At 38.6% G+C, this 16,877-nt stretch overlaps 1 protein-coding gene across 2 annotated transcripts; it reads right to left on the bottom strand.

Moving 5' to 3' along the window:
- Positions 1 to 489: 489 nt before the first annotated feature.
- Positions 490 to 16,871, bottom strand: LOC100637162 (uncharacterized). Of its 2 annotated transcripts, none has more exons than XM_011404850.2 (21): positions 16,828 to 16,871; positions 13,313 to 15,000; positions 12,366 to 13,180; positions 11,434 to 11,640; positions 10,636 to 10,847; positions 9,908 to 10,408; positions 9,600 to 9,710; positions 9,297 to 9,481; positions 8,533 to 8,653; positions 7,576 to 7,770; positions 6,004 to 7,381; positions 3,573 to 4,058; positions 3,447 to 3,519; positions 2,792 to 3,341; positions 2,592 to 2,743; positions 2,179 to 2,374; positions 1,954 to 2,100; positions 1,754 to 1,866; positions 1,452 to 1,694; positions 1,269 to 1,350; positions 490 to 892 (listed from the first exon to the last, which is right to left on the bottom strand). In XM_011404850.2, exons 2-21 carry the CDS (start codon positions 14,986 to 14,988, stop codon positions 821 to 823), a joined length of 7,515 nt encoding a protein of 2,504 aa, XP_011403152.2. In that variant the 5' UTR covers positions 14,989 to 15,000; positions 16,828 to 16,871; the 3' UTR covers positions 490 to 820. The 2 variants fall into 2 exon arrangements, with proteins under 2 accessions (XP_011403152.2, XP_019850590.1); XM_019995031.1 differs by having other exon boundaries at positions 13,313 to 14,997; positions 16,828 to 16,857.
- Positions 16,872 to 16,877: the final 6 nt, after the last annotated feature.

Below are 16,877 nucleotides of genomic sequence, written 5' to 3'. Positions count from 1 at the left end.
CAGTTTTGACCTTTATTATTTTGAGGTATTGATTCACTGATATTCAGCCAGTAGTCATGCAATATGAAATTTGTCATACACTATAGATATTAATCAACTGCACGGTATTGCTAAATACAATTGGGTTTCTTATGAAGATGCGAAAAATTGATGATAACAATTAAGAGTGGATAATAATAATTATTAATGAATAACTTGATTATTATAGAATAATGGTTGCTTATACATTTACAGTTTGTGTAAATTTCAGACATAAGTGGGTTCTGAAATATAGTTACAGTTTAAAGGAAAAATTACAGGCATGTTGAGCTGGTTCAGTTTTGCTCGCCTACTTGTCCCGCAAAATAGGTTATTTCTGCGTATCCTGTCCCGTCCCGTCCCGTAAAATAGTGACCACCAAAAAAAGGCGCCCTACGGTATCTGTTTTCTAGATTGCAGTGATGAAGTTATCTACATGCATATTGTATCAGTTTCCACTGTCTCTAGTAATTATTGTTATAACGACTTGTTGTAACTGAAATACATACAAAAACAAAAAATTATCGAATAAATTAATAAATTAATAATTACTATGCAGTGGAGGTGTATGTGTGTGTGTGTGTGTGCATGTTTTTGACACTTAAACACAAAAGATGAGAATTGAATAAGATAAAATGAAGAAAGAGAAAGAAATACTAAGGGAAAAAAAATAAAATCAAGAAGAAAAATATTGACAGAAACGTGAAATTAAAGTGATGCATAAATTGAATAGCATTAGAAAATGAAAAATAGGTACAGGTTGAAAGTTCGGTGCATGCAACGTGTAAATTTAGTGACTGAATCATTGATTTAGCATCATTTCAGTCCATCTCTTTTCAAAGTACTGTCTCATATTGTGGCCAGCTAGACCAATCTATAAAGGAAGTAAATAAAGATAATATAAGAACTATTTTATACACTGCAGTAATGAGGTACCTTTCTCAAACACAACATACAAGATAGTCATACTTAAATAAATTATGCAAAATTATCCTGCATATAAAGAATTCACTAGTCCTAATACATTGGTCTTGGGCCAGTTTTTGCCAAAATTGAAAAGTAGAAAATTCTCAATTTTAATAATTTTTCTGATGCATGTACATGTACTTTTATGATGCATAGAAAGTTTGAGCTGGTTCCAATTAAAAATGGATTTTTTATGAATTTTTGAAATCTCTCCAAAATCAAGCCTGGACAGCACTCAAAGCAGAATGCTGTAGTGTGCTACAGTAGAGGACTACAGGACTAACCTGTGAATTGTCTTCATTATAGAATGCACAGTTATCAAATATGAGTCTGACATCTAATGCTAGAGACTCCTTGTTTGGATACCTGAAAAAAGAACCAAATAAAAATCACATCAATAATTTTAAAAAAATAATGAAATTCAATGCACTAAGCATTGATATGCAATACAGTGTGTCATTGCTTACTTTCCCTCTCTTAGTTTCTGCTTGACAGTGTGGAAGTCCATTGGTTTCTTAATGACCCGATAATAGTCGGGTATCTTCTTACGGTTCACAGGCTCCAGGAAGGGCCAGGCATCATCTTGCTCCTCAAGGTCCATCAGAAGCGACTGGCAGAGTATTAAATCGTCTTTAGCTCCACGAGGACGCCCAGGCTTTCTCCTCTGCTCTCTACGACACTCTATACAAACCCACGGGAGGCTTGGGAGTCTAGGGTAGATTATAATTAAAGGTAGTCATTACACAGAGACACAGTTGTTGTTGGTTACTTTGTGAGGGGAGGGTTGAGACAACGCTTATGGAAGACATTAGGACACTGGGTGCAATGGAGGAGCGACCCACGGGAACTTTGACACACACCACAGGCAATCTTGCGTGATGCCTGAAATAAAATAATTATGAACAAAATAGTTTGATAATTATAAATATCATCCCATTCCTTGTATTGTTAAACATGTTAGGCGCTTACATTGACAGTGCAGTTGTGACAGAACCAGTCGCCGTCAGGTATAGCGTCAAGTTTGGGCCTACAGCAGTAAGTGTGGGTACCACGATCACATCGATCACAGAGAAGGAGTAGAGACTCGTTATCACCAGTCTGACATACGACACAAAACTAGAAGGAAAAGGTTAACATCAAAAGAGCCCAAGTATTAAAAATGTACTATGTGTATGTACATGTACATGTTCGTACCACTTTCATCGGGCTCTTCTCCCATGCAATACATCTCTCCAACTGATTGATGCAGACTGCCAACTGTGAGGAGGAGGTAGCTTCAACTGCTGATGTCTTCCATTTCGTTAGTGCCACTGGCTCAGGAGGTGGAGAGGAGCTCTCTTTGTCTTCTCTTCCTCCTCCTCCTGTCTCTGTCTTCTTGCTACCATGAGACCTGGATGGAAAAGAGATTAAACTTTACTATGATAAGTTACTCAAAAGCATTAATATGTACATGTACATGTGATTATTCTGGAAAGTCAGAATCAGCTCAAATCTTCTACATAGCAAAAAGGACATGTGTCAGAAAATGGAAAATAAATGAGAGAATTCTTTCCTTAGTACAGGTTGCTTTTTTTAAATTTTTGAACAACTTCAAAAAAGGTACTTACTTTTCTTTGAAAGGTGGTTTAAGGTAGCGTCTCTGCACACAAGACTCGAGCATTAAGAGTCTGTTAAATATAAGAGGCAGGCTAACATTAGACCCTCCTTCCTCTGAAGGACTAGTCAGGAACTGGCTCTGATAGTTAGCTTTAACGATCCCCTAAAAGGAGAAGAATAATATAGAACATTCACACTAATATTGTCACACTTTTATTTGTAAGTGAGCATCAAACAGTCTCGACTCCATATCCTTGAGGTACTTCAGAATGTGTTCAGCTAATCTCTCAGTTTCCAATGGATAGAAAGAGGTTGGGGACACTGACAAGGCCTCCAAACCTTCTTCCATCTTTTCTTCCTTTCCAGATTCCATTTCCTTATCAATTTCACCATCATTCTTAGGCTCCGCCTCCTTGTTATTATTATCTTGTGACTCCACTCTCTCTTTGTCGTCTTGCAATTCTGTTACTACCTCGTTTTGTGACTCTGCCTCCTCGTTATCATCAGACTCAACCTCCTCAATACTATTAGAAGATTCTGTCCTTTTACTTAAAGTCTCTTCCATTTTCTCATCTTCTTCTCGCTCCTTGTCAACAACAATAACTTCAGGAGGTGACGAGTCAGCAGTCTTTGTTTGAGGTTCGGGTTTTTCTTCTCGGTTTTCAAAAGGGGGCGTCGTCAATAAACCGGCTTTGAGGGTGGAGCAAATGCTTTCCTTGTTCTTTTGTAACAATTTGTGAAGACCTTTCTCTCGATAACCCCTGAAGAAAAATAATTAATATAATATTGTGTAAAAGTAAATGTACATGTACGTGTCATTAATTATGGGTGCATGCTAATTATTATTTTAATGAAAGGGGCAATACCTCATTGTGAGACTTCGCAGCAAGTAATCAATTTCAAGTGGAGACCTAATAGTCCACCAACCATTAGTCAGATCTGTTTTAAAATAATAAAATAATAATCATATTCTCTCTCACTGCTAGTCTTACCATTATCGACCTCTTGCAGGAGCTCCTTCAGTGGCTTCTCCTTCTCTTTCTCGTCCTCTTTCTTAACTTCATTCTCTTTCTTTGTGTTAAAAGGCAGGGGCGCCTCGGCGTACATTAAAGTGATGTCAACTTTAAATGGCTGGCCCTCGTATTCGTTATCAAAAACAGTAGCAGGTGGGACCTCCATCTCAACCACTTCCTTCGTCTCAGAGCCTCCACTCATACCCACCCCTAGGGTAGAGTTCTCTATTAGTACTATCTGAGACGTTCCGTCTCCCTGGGGCATTATTGCGTAAGAGTATTGCCCGGAGAGTACTCGTGGGTCCGCAGGTACTTGACAGTATTGTGTTTCACCGCCTGTACCGGTTGGAAGGGCTAGCGTGATGTATTTCTGCTCTGATGAGTCTGTAGCTGCTAATGATGCACTTGTACCTTCATCTGCTGTAGCCCCTCCCCCTCCAGTAGTTGTAGCCCCACCCACTGTAGCTATAAAATAAAATAATATTAAAAAATTCGTTTCAACGTTAAAAATGTGATACATACATGTAGCTGCTCAAAAAGTAATAGAAACTGGGGGTAATTTCAGAGCCAACTTATGGAAAAACCATGGGCTATATAGCCTTGGGTATTTTTCAGAATTTTGACGTTTTCTTAAAATGGCCGTAACTTGAAAAATTGAAGTCGGAATGAGCTCAAACTTTCTGCATAGCATAAGGACATCAATATGTATCAGAAAATAAAATAAAAATTTGGGGTGATTTCGGGGCCATTTTTTGGAAAAAAACCATGGGCTATAGCCTTGGGTATTTTTCAGAATTTTGACATTTTCTTAAAATGGCCGTAACTTGAAAAACTGAAGTCGGAATGAGCTCAAACTTTCTACACAGCATAAGTACATCAATATGTATCAGAAAATGTAATAAAAATTGGTGGTGATTTCGGGGCCATTTTTTGAAAAAAACCATGGGCTATAGCCTTGGGTATTTTTCAGAATTTTGACGTTTTCTTAAAATGGCTGTAACTTGAAAAATTGAAGTCGGAATGAGCTCAAACTTTCTGCATAGCATAAGGACATCAATATGTATCAGAAAATGTAATAAAAATTGGTGGTGATTTCGGGGCCATTTTTTGGAAAAAACCATGGGCTATAGCCTTGGGTATTTTTCAGAATTTTGACGTTTTCTTAAAATGACCGTAACTTGAAAAACTGAAGTCGGAATGAGCTCAAACTTTCTATACAGCATAAGTACATCAATATGTATCAGAAAATGTAATAAAAATTGGTGGTGATTTTGGGGCCATTTTTTGGAAAAAACCATGGGCTATAGCCTTGGGTATTTTTCAGAATTTTGACGTTTTCTTAAAATGGCCGTAACTTGAAAAATTGAAGTCGGAATGAGCTCAAACTTTCTGCATAGCATAAGGACATCAATATGTATCAGAAAATGTAATAAAAATTGGTGGTGATTTCGGGGCCATTTTTTGGAAAAAACCATGGGCTATAGCCTTGGGTATTTTTCAGAATTTTGACATTTTCTTAAAATGGCCGTAACTTGAAAAACTGAAGTCGGAATGAGCTCAAACTTTCTACACAGCATAAGTACATCAATATGTATCAGAAAATGTAATAAAAATTGGTGGTGATTTCGGGGCCATTTTTTGAAAAAAACCATGGGCTATAGCCTTGGGTATTTTTCAGAATTTTGACGTTTTCTTAAAATGGCTGTAACTTGAAAAATTGAAGTCGGAATGAGCTCAAACTTTCTGCATAGCATAAGGACATCAATATGTATCAGAAAATAAAATAAAAATTTGGGGTGATTTCGGGGCCATTTTTTGGAAAAAACCATGGGCTATAGCCTTGGGTATTTTTCAGAATTTTGACGTTTTCTTAAAATGACCGTAACTTGAAAAACTGAAGTCGGAATGAGCTCAAACTTTCTATACAGCATAAGTACATCAATATGTATCAGAAAATGTAATAAAAATTGGTGGTGATTTTGGGGCCATTTTTTGGAAAAAACCATGGGCTATAGCCTTGGGTATTTTTCAGAATTTTGACGTTTTCTTAAAATGGCCGTAACTTGAAAAATTCAAGTTGGAATCAGCTCAAACTTTCTACATAGCATAAGGACATCAATATGTATCAGAAAATAAAATAAGAATTTGGGGTGATTCCGGGGCCATTTTTTGGAAAAAACCATGGGCTTGGGTATAGAGCTCAAACTTTCTACACAGCATAAGGACATCAATATATATCAGAAAATGTAATAAAAATTGGGGGTGATTTCGGGGCCATTTTTTTGGAAAAACCATGGGCTATAGCCTTTGCTTTCTTTCAAAAACTGAATTGTTTTTTAAAGTGCTCATAACTTGAATCAGCTGTATAGGATATTGGTACATCATAAAAACATTGTCAATAGATGCTCACTTGTTTGTTGTATGGTGTCTCTGGCCCTCTTCCTCCTCCTCTTCCTTGGTTGTGGCGTATTCCCATCTCCAGTACCTTCAGTTCCTCCACCAGATGATTCAACATTAACTCCACCCACTACATTACCAGTAGCACTGACCACACCACCCGTCACTCCCTCCTCAACACTCGGTTGCTGTATAATAGCGTACTGATTCCCTCCAATATTAGTATACTGTATATTAGCATTAGGACCAGTCTCCCCACCAGTAGCCACTGCTGCTATTTGACCATTAGGTAGTGACACATACTGTGTACCTGCTGATCCCCCTCCTTGCTGTATAATGTACTGGGTCTGAGGAACAAGGGTATTGCCGACTACAGCGTACCCAACCTGCACCTGCTGCATCATTGGCTGACCAGTTGCTGCTAGCACTGTAGTACCATCTTGTGTCATATAAGCAGCATAGCCTCCTGGTACAACCATTTGTCCTGCTCCTCCATTTAACAGGCCAGTAGATCCTTGAATATCCCCTATTGCTCCTCCGTTTATGTAGTGAAGGAGCTCACAGGGTTTTCGTGGTAGTAATGAAAACCAGGGAGTAGTGTTCAGACTAACCGATGATGTTGATGCTTTTAGAGGCGTGGCACCAGGTGTGGCACTCTTAATGGGAGTATTAGATGAAGGGGGTGTGGTCTTGTGTGAAGAGAAAGTGGTGACTATTGAAGGTGACGAGTTACTAACAGCTAAAGGGACAGACTGATCAACACCTTCTGGTAAAGCAGAACCCGCCGGTACAGAGTCTGTTTCCATGGCAACCACTTCCTGGGCATGGCTATGCTTTGTTGATATCTCCAGTGGATGTTGAGTCTTCTCCGGAATAGAAACAGGCTCCGCCTCTTTTGGAGGCGAGGCTGGAGCAACTGAAAACTGATCTAGACTAGTCTCCTCGTGAATGGTTGGAAAAGGAGTGGGAGTAGACCCTTTAATGGGCGTGGCTGATTTAGTGGGTGTGTTTAGTGTATCAAGGTCAGTGTCATCAGAATACTTAGCAGGCGAGTCTGTGAGCCACGCCCCTCCAGGACGAGGGGAGGATTGAGAACTTAGCGGTACATCGGAGGTAGTCCCGTGGCTCTCAGCTGTGACACTGGAATGAGGAGGAGAGTCTGGAACCAATGTCCTTCCCTTTTCCTCCTCCTCTCTCTCTTTCTCTTCTGCTTCAAGACGAGGAAGGAGCTCATCAAGGTAGTCGTTGTTGGAGGTCTCCTGTCCCTCAATCAAGACCCCGCCCATCTCAGGAAGGTTCCAGTACTGACGAGTGTACCTGTCCTGTCCTAGGGGAAACTTTCTCATCTGCCGAGTCAGCGTATTGATACGCCCACGCACAAAGATAAGTTTCTAAAAAGATACATGGACAATATTATATAAAGCTGCATTCTCATATTAAGTGGTGTGATGTTAAAACAATATTAAAGCCAATTATAATTACTGATCATGCATGGGGAACAAGAGAAGGATACAGTACATGTGCTTTTCATAATGTACGTGATGTACATGTACACTTCCATCTAAATGTTGTAATGGTTACTTACTTTCTTCAATTCTTTCACTCTTTTCTGAAGGTCTTCCTTCTCAGCTGGTATATCCTCATCACTGTCCTCGTCCGAATTAAACACTTCCTCAGTGGGAGGGGCAGCGGGAGGGGCCAAAGCATCAGCACCAGCACCAGCAGTAGTTGTATCATCAGGCTCATTAGCCCCACCTTCATCATCACTACTCTCACCATCCTACGAATATACATTTATAATACATGAAGTATACATGTACATGTACATGTAGTGTATGTACATTGTACGTGTACATATACATGTAGTGTACCGTATAGTGGGTAAATTTGGAGGGGATAAATTTTGGCAAACTGCTAAATTTTGTTAATTGACAGATTTTAATTTTGGCAAATTTGTGGCCACGTGCCATTGAGCATGCGTATAATAGCTCAAAGTGGCAGATTTTATTTTGGCAAATGACTATCAAAACACCAAATTTGCCAAATTTAATCCCCTCCAAAATTACCCGCTATACGGTATGTACATTGTACGTGTACGTGTACATGTACATACATGCAGAGGTCGCAGAAGATCAATTGTACATTGTAAATTAGTGTCTACTGTCTAGACATGAACCCATTACTCACAGTAGTATATGTAAATCACATTAAACATGTACATGTACATCGGACACATACTAATAACAATTGCAGTACAGTACATGTACATCTAATTATCAGGAATTAATTAAATTAATTGGTATGATTATTATTAATAATCAAATGAGATTTTCTACAGAAATATATAGTCAGAAATCACAAGAGTACAGGTGAGACGTTAAGTACATGTATTGTGTATTGTAGGAGAAACAGAATACACGCTGCAGGTGTTCAAGTACAACTGTACAGAGATTTAATAGATTAAAAATAATAAAAATGAACTAATATAGAAGCAATGATGCGTACAGTGATTGTACATGTACATGTACATGTACGTGTGTACCTCATTCATTCCTCCATTGGCATTAAGGAGTGCTCTCTTAGGGGGCCTCCCTCTCCCTGAATAAAGGACCGGCTTCTGAAACTGACTCACACCAAACGAGTCAGTGAGACGAGATCTGAATCTAAAAGAGAGAGAGAGCAGATATATATACATGTACATGCTACATAGGGCTTAGTTACTTATACATGTACATGTATACAAGCATGCATTTAATAAAATAATGGTATTCAATTAGGGCTGGGTGATAGTAGTAATATCACTATCACGATATTTAGTAACTCTAATATCACGATAGTGAACATATCACGATAGTTCAGCCATAGGGTTTACATGTGGAAATACAATGATTTATTTAAGGATGTAGTCATTGTACTTAGTCATTGTACTTATTTAATCCAAATTTTTAACAAGAAACACTGTCCCGCTATACAGAAAACACGTTCACATGGTGCTGATGTAGCAGGGACAGTGAAAAACCTTGAATTAAGCCTGTGCTAGTAAGTCGCACCACTCTATTTGTGGAAGTTATCATTAATTAGAAGCTAATTACAGCTGTAAAGTGTCATTTATGCCATGCTCCATGCACACATAACAACTATCATGATAGTTAGAATAACAGTATCACTATCATGATAGGCTGTACACTATCACACTATCACTATCACCCAGCCCTATATTCAATGTACATGTACATGTATACATAAAATAGTACACTTAAGCAGCCACGAAGACTATTATTTAAATACATGCACATGTATATGTACCTCTTCAGTTTTAAGCTTATCTTCCATTTGTTGCGTCTAAGAGTGGCAATCTGCTCCATCCTATTGTCCACCTCACGACAGAGAGAGACTGAACTGAGGAGCTCATCAACAAGATAGGAGAGGACAGCAATCTTGTCAACAGCAGAAAGAGACTGATAAGGATACTCTGACAATATTGTAGTGACCTATTAAGAGAGAGAGAGAGAGAGTGTGTGTGTGTGTGAGTGTGGGGAAGGAAAGAAAGACGATTGTATTTTTTATAATTTTTAAATAATAAAATATCATTAGACTTTATTTACGTACGTTTTTAAGGAAAGGGTTTCGCTTGTTTTGCAGGTAAAGTCTCAAAACTTCAGAGACTGTGTCCTCCTTCACATCAACGTCTCTCAACGGCAGACCTGATATAGTCTGGGTCTATGGGAGAGAGTAAATTATAGCAATATAAAATAAAAATAAAACAAATGAAATTAAATTAACTATAATGCATCAGGAAAAAATTATAAAATTAAAGAATTCTCTCTTAGTCATTTTTGGCGAAATTTGGCTAAAGAGCCCATGCTATAGTACAGGGACTTTGGCCCAATTTTTGAACAACTTTAAAAACTACTCACTCTTGATCCTCCATCATGAACTGCAGCCTTCACCAGCTGCATGGTCAGTAATATTAACCCATTTACTTTCTTCCTTTCATCAGCTCCACCCCCTTCCTCCTCCTCTCCCTCCTCCTCCTCCTCTTTCTCTATCGTTACGTTAAACAGTCCAGCGTAAAGCTCCGAAAACCTCGGGACTTTCTCGATCTCAAGAAAATCATCAAAAGAGTGACTGAACTCGAATACCATAACGAGATCAGCAAACGAGTGGGAGGGAAGCTGGACCCACTTTAGTTTCGTAAGAGTCGGTAGATCAATAAGATCATTGACGAGGAGATCTTCAGTTGGTCGACGGAGTTGCTCCGCCTTTTCCCTCTCAAGTTGTCTGAGTCTCATGAGTCGATCGTTTTCAATTTCTCTTTGCTGAATCTCTTGAACTAGTTTCAGAGTTCTCTCTCTTGCTTTCAACTGGTTCGCTTCTTCCCTTTGCTTTGCTATGCGACTCTTTCTCAGCTGATACCACTAATAAATAAATAAATTGATTAATAAAATTAATAATAATAATAATAATAATAATAATAATATAAATTGCTAAGTTCATGCTCTTTGCAAAATTTTGAAGAATTTAAAAATATCAAAACTTTAGACTTACATTGCACATGCAGATTGGTAGTTTATAAAATAAGAGACAATAGAAAATATAAGTACATGTACATGTACATATATATGCATAAATAAAAGCTGCTTACATCAGCTTCCTTTTGTCTATTCAATCTCTCAACTCTTTCTTTTGCTTGTTTTATTAGTGCTCTCTCTCTTTGTCGACGAGATTGCTGTGACATTCTCCTCTGTGTCGCTCGGTGAGTTGACTCGGCTCTCTTCCTTGCTTTATTGGCTTGGATGAGCTGTCTCCTCTTCTCCTTCTCCTCTTGCTTCTTTGATACAGAGACTTTGCTTTGATCTTTGATATCAATTGAAAAGATGAAGGAGAAAAGAAGGGAGAGAGAAAGAAAGATGAAATTATAATGATAGCTACATGTAATTGACCGAATCAAAATAATTATTTTAATTATAATTCAATGGTAAATCATCAAGTGAAGAGAGAGCCAAATTCAATCGGAATAATCTCACACAAATCATACATTGTACCAATATCAGTACGCATATGCAATGTATCTTATATGTCAATAACTACATGCAAGAGTAGATAATGAATCTTTTATCTACTATTGCTACAGGACTACAAAGTAACAAGGAAAGGTAGTAACTCAAATACAGTCTCAATACTACTACACTATACAGTATGTACTACTACTAATTGGACTAAAGTCGGTAGTTTCATATTCAACTACTACAATGAGTCTGAATGGACTATCAAGTAAAATATAAGGGAACTATTAACAGTGTAATATATACAAAAGTACACATCACAGTACATAATAATAATAATAATAATAATAATAATAATAATAATAATAACAAAAACACTTCTATAATATTTATAAGATACAAATCACTTATCCTAACTCGTGTACGTGTACGTGTACCTTTCAATAAAGTTGGAGCAGAAGACGTTCCTCCTCCAGTATTATTATTACTAGTTGATCCAGCAGCCCCAGGGATAGTAGTAGCAGCGCCTCCTGTATTGATCCCAGGAGCTCCCATTGTTAGTGGTGGTACTGGTCCTGGTGTTAGTGATGGTAGTATGTGGACTGTCGCTTTAGCTTTCCTCTTTCTACCACCCACATGATGAGCTATAGGATAATATGATACATATAATGTACATGTATGTAATTATAATACTGTATGTCCATGTATGTTGCACAGGGTTTCCTGCAAAGCATGCTAAGTTAGCTAAAAAGTATGTTTCATGAGCTGACAAGAACTACAATACAGTACATGTACATGGCTTTTTGAGTAGCTCTTAAAATTTGTAAAAAATTTACTTTCGATTGGAATCAGCTCAAACTTGCTACACAACATAAGAACATGTACAGTGTATATGTATCAGAAAAAAATTATAAAATGAAGAATTCTCTCCTGGTCATTTGTGGAAAAATTTGGCCAAAGACCCTGTACTATAGTACAGGGATTATGCAAATGTATATGTTGAAATATCGAGCTTGCAGATTAGCATCTATTGTTGTTGTTGTCATCTTATTTTCTGTGTTTGTTTTTTTAAAGAATTATCAACATTGTCAAGTGTTTAAGAAAATATAAGCACGTACGATGAATGATAATCATGCACTGCACACGACTGAGATTAACCAATCACAATAATCAAGAATATGTGTAATTGTACAACTTTTAATTTCAAAGTTTTGGCAAATTTAGAATTTCAATAGCCATTTGCCAAAATAAAACCAGCCCCTTTCATCATGCACAGGCTTAATGACCACCAAATTACATGTACTGCGCATGTAAAACAGCCAAAAATTCCCCACCCCACACTAACGCCCACTCCTTCAATTAAACCTACCTGATGTTTGACCCAAGCTTCCGCCAGGTTTAGCACCCAAACCACTCCCTTTAGGACGTCCTCGCGGTCTCTTGGTAATCACGTGACCTCGGCTACCGGCAGTCACCCCAGAAGACCCAATAGTGGACACTCCTTTAGTAGCGCCACTACCCCAGCCACCGGCCGCAATCTCCTCAGGGCTGGTAAGAGGTGGGGGTCTCCATTCAGTAGAGGACGCAAGGAGAGGGGGCGTGGCTTGGGGTAGCAATAAGGAGGAGCGGTCTTTGTTCTGTGAATCGGCTGGCCCGTGGTCAGTTTCATCTCTCGGAGGTTGATTAGGATCAGCGTAATCAGTGTTGATGATTCTAGTGATCGTGTGCTGATCCTTTGACATGTGAGACAGGAACGAATGTGTGGGAGGGACAGTAACAGTGGAAACAGAACTCGAAATTTTAGTAGGCGAGGGCTTAATTATCTCGTGAGGCTCTAGACTAATCCTTGAAGAACCCTCAGAGTCAGTGATAGTATCCACTTGAGCCTTCACTTGTTGCTGCTGTGAGTGTACCGGTCTCTTAGGGGGTCGACCACGTCTGGGGTGCACGAGTAAGTTATCGAGAGACTCGGGGGACGTTTTCTCGTCGATGATCATCCCAACGTTGACCTTTTTACTGAAAGTAAAGTGGTCGATGGTGAGGTCAGTGATAGAGTTAGAGGAGAGGTAGCGATGGATCTCAGGGAAGGTTCTAAGGCGTCTGTTACACGGAGTCACGTAACATATATCAACTCGAGGAGCATTGTTACCCTCAGCCACTCTAGCTCTTACTACCCTCTGCCAACTAATAGTAAAAAAACAATAAAATAATTATCTTTTCATTAAAATCTAGCAAAATATAAAGTTAACTTTAGCCAATAGTAACGAGTTATTTAAAATTAAAAATTCATACTAGTCATTAACATTAAAAGCTCACCCTTTCTCCAGTGGGATCCTTAGCTTATTTTCGTCTAATACTCTGCCAGCAGCCCTACCACGCCTCCCAATGACCATCCCAGGAGAGTCCCCTCCTCCCTTCTCTCTCCCTCCCTTGCCCCTCCCCCATCCTTGCTGCTGCTGTCTTTTAATCTGATTACGAGTGGGAGACTCCGTTTGACCGCCAGACTGTACGTGACCCGATGGAGTCTTACTAATCTCTCTCTTTTCTGATTTCTCTGACATTAGCAATCTCTTTTGAGTGGGCGGGCCAGGAAGAAAAACATCGTCATCTTCATCGTCATAGTAACCCATCTTTGGCTGGGAGGGTGTTTCCACGGGAACGAGGGGCGGGGGACGAGAGAGGCTCTTTGGTTGATTTTCTAGTTCTCCATTTTGTTCAGGAGGTAAGGAAGGTGCTCCTGTCTTTACTGTATCCATTGGAAAACTTTCATTATCATTATCATCAGTGATAGCTCCTGGAATAACATTCTGATTAGTTGATGATAAAGGTGGAGGAGACAGCCCTAACTGAAAGGTATTGCTCATTAATTTATTACTAGTATCCCCACTGCTACTCTCACTGCTACTGGAGCTACGAGAGTCGGCCATTTTGGGCGGAGACGCAGGAATGGGTATAGACTCATTACGAATGCCATCACTAGGCGGAGTCACTGAATTAATCTTCCCCGAGGTAGAGACCGAGGCTGAAGACGATGATGACTGATTGAGGGACAAATTCTCCTCTTTCCTTGTAGTTCCCCCGTCTTCCTTTAGTATCAGGCCAGGAGGCGAGTATCTCTCTTCACATTTTGAGCTATTATACTCATTATTAACAATGGGATAAGTAGGCGGAGCTTGAAGCTGCTCGGTATATTGCTCGCTTGGTCTGTCATAAGACTGAGAGGGGATTGGTTCCTGGGGGCGTGTCTCTCTGTGATAAGCTCCACCCACTCCAACTCCTAACGAGCTAGTGTCATAATGTCCTTTATTCTCTTCAATATGATAGTCCAGCCCGTACCCGGTAGGCGTGTCACTAATGTATTGTTGTTCAATATTGGCCCCACCTACTCCAACTCCGCCTCCCATTGTATATCCACTAGTAATCTCCTGTCCAGCTGCGGCTGATTTCTGTAATATAAAATCAACAGAAAATGGTATATTGCTGCCAGAGTTGTGATACCGTCCATCACCGCCTGCCATTGGAATACCACCGGTCGCTAGGGACATGCCTCCCCCAGTTGCTAGGTGGAGTGGGGCGGAGTTATTGTGAGGGAGGTCGTGATGATGCTTCTGAGACAGGAACTGCTCGGTCTGTGACTGATGGTGGAGAGAGGAGGGAGGGGGAGGGGGTATGGGTAGCGAAGGAGGGGGAGGAGGGGGAGGGAGGAGAGAGGAAGGAGAGCTATCAACATGGTGAGGTGGCACGGCCTGCCAGGCCCCGTGTGAGGACTGGTAACTAAAGGGCGAGGACTGGTTGGTATAGTCGGGTTGCTGGTAACCAGGGGAGTGGAAGGGTAGACGTGAGATGGACTGGGGCTGAGATGAAGGTGAGTGTGCATGTGATTGAGGAGTAGAGGAGGAGGAGGAGGGAGGGAAGCTGGAGACAGAGAAATGACTAGGTGTCTGGAAATTAGGATTTATATTAGCTATTGAATGATTAGGCCAAGACCACATATCTAATATCTACTGAAGAGAGAAAGAGAGAGAGAGAGATGAAAGAGAGAGAGAGAGAGAGAGAGAGAGAGAGAGAGAGAGAGAGAGATGAGAGAGAGAGAGGGAGGGGGGAAGGAAGAGATAAAGGAGGAGAAAAAGAGAGAGGGGGAGGGGAAAAGTTTATACAGGAAAAGAACAAAGTAACCCATTACTTATCAATTCAAAGGAACAAACAAACATCCCCCAAAGCACACACATGCAGACATGTACATGTACATTGCAAATGCAAATTTCACATTGGACATATGTACATGTACATTTACAATGCAATAAAGTAATAATTATACAATCAGTACTAGAGTCGATTGTTCTGGTTATGTATAATATAATTCCATTATAAATTTCCCTTGTACTCTCATAATAAATTCCTATAAAAACAATAGTATAGCCAGGAATCATAAAGTCAAAATAACACTACATGAATCAATAATGAAAATGATGAACTCTATGTAATATACTTTGCTAATAATATCAAATCAAGAAAAAGGTAACATAATGAAAGTAACAAAAGTAATAAATGCACATACATGTGCAATGTACATGTAAATGTGCTGAATATAGTAAGGAGGTGTCACACATATACAAGTACAGCCTGTGTAATAATCCATCAAAAGGAATAGGTGGTATACACATATACATGATAAATACAACTGACTGTTTGATCAATGCATACTTACATCATATATATAATATATATACATAATATATATATACATTATATTATAATAAGGAGTGAACAGTCAAGAGTGATTGGTACAGGTAATTTAGTAGTGACCACCTGTCATAATAATTGTGCATGTACACATATGAAGAGGTATAGAGACAGTTAAGCTCATAATTAATTTAAAAACAATTTCTTTGATGTTTGTATTAACTGTGCACTACTATTTTCTTTCATAGTCTCTACATGTACATGTACAGTAAAAAATATTAGTTCCTTCTATCCCTCTCTCTTTTTATAATTATTATTAGTAAAAATGAAAAATTGCAATGAAAGCATTGTGGTTATTTTAATATAATTAGCATGCTTCATTCATTAAAACATCATTAATGAATATGTGCATGTTTACAATAGAGACACCACAATGAGAAATATAAATTGATACATAATAGGCAGAATAATAAATTACTTGTAGGATACTCTCGTGTGTTTGACCAATATAGTCAACCTTTTTGTGAGTAACTAGGCATAATGGTAGTAAGTCATAATTACAATAGTAATAACAATAACATGTGACATGCACATATAACTCAAGACAATACATTAAAATTATCATTTCTAGATACCAAATACGTATATACATTTATATATAGCATTATCATTTTGTCAGCAAAAAATCTAAACTAGACAAAAAGTGGATTCGTAAAAGATTATGGTTTTCAACTTTGATGTTATTTTCTTTGATGTCCTTTCAACTAGAGGTAGCATGGTAGCTAATTATCAAAATAGTGCCTTTTAATTTGGAGGGCACAGTCTAATAAAATTATTATATGAAATATTACATTATTATTAATACCCAATATACATGTATGTATCGTAGTCACATGATGGGAAAGTATAAGTATAATAATAATAATAATTTAATTATTTTAGACAAAAAAGATCATATTGAAACTGAATGATCGTATGTTAATGATTACACACACAAATTAAATTTTTTATTTTGAACACATAAATAAATCATAATCCGTCATAATAAAGAGGGTATGCATAAAGAAAATTAATGGAGACACTGGCCCGAACACCCACCCATTAAATAAAATTAGAGGCAAGGTTTTAGTGAAGGTTTTTCGACTCACTTAATTGGGTTTCAATCTCGAAGAATCCTTGACGTCAACTAACGAACAAT

Source organism: Amphimedon queenslandica, unplaced genomic scaffold (assembly GCF_000090795.2).
Source record: "Amphimedon queenslandica unplaced genomic scaffold, v1.1 AMPQUscaffold_13456, whole genome shotgun sequence".
In the NCBI taxonomy this organism is placed as follows: Eukaryota; Metazoa; Porifera; class Demospongiae; order Haplosclerida; family Niphatidae; genus Amphimedon; species Amphimedon queenslandica.
This window is presented reverse-complemented; position numbering and strand designations above follow the sequence as displayed.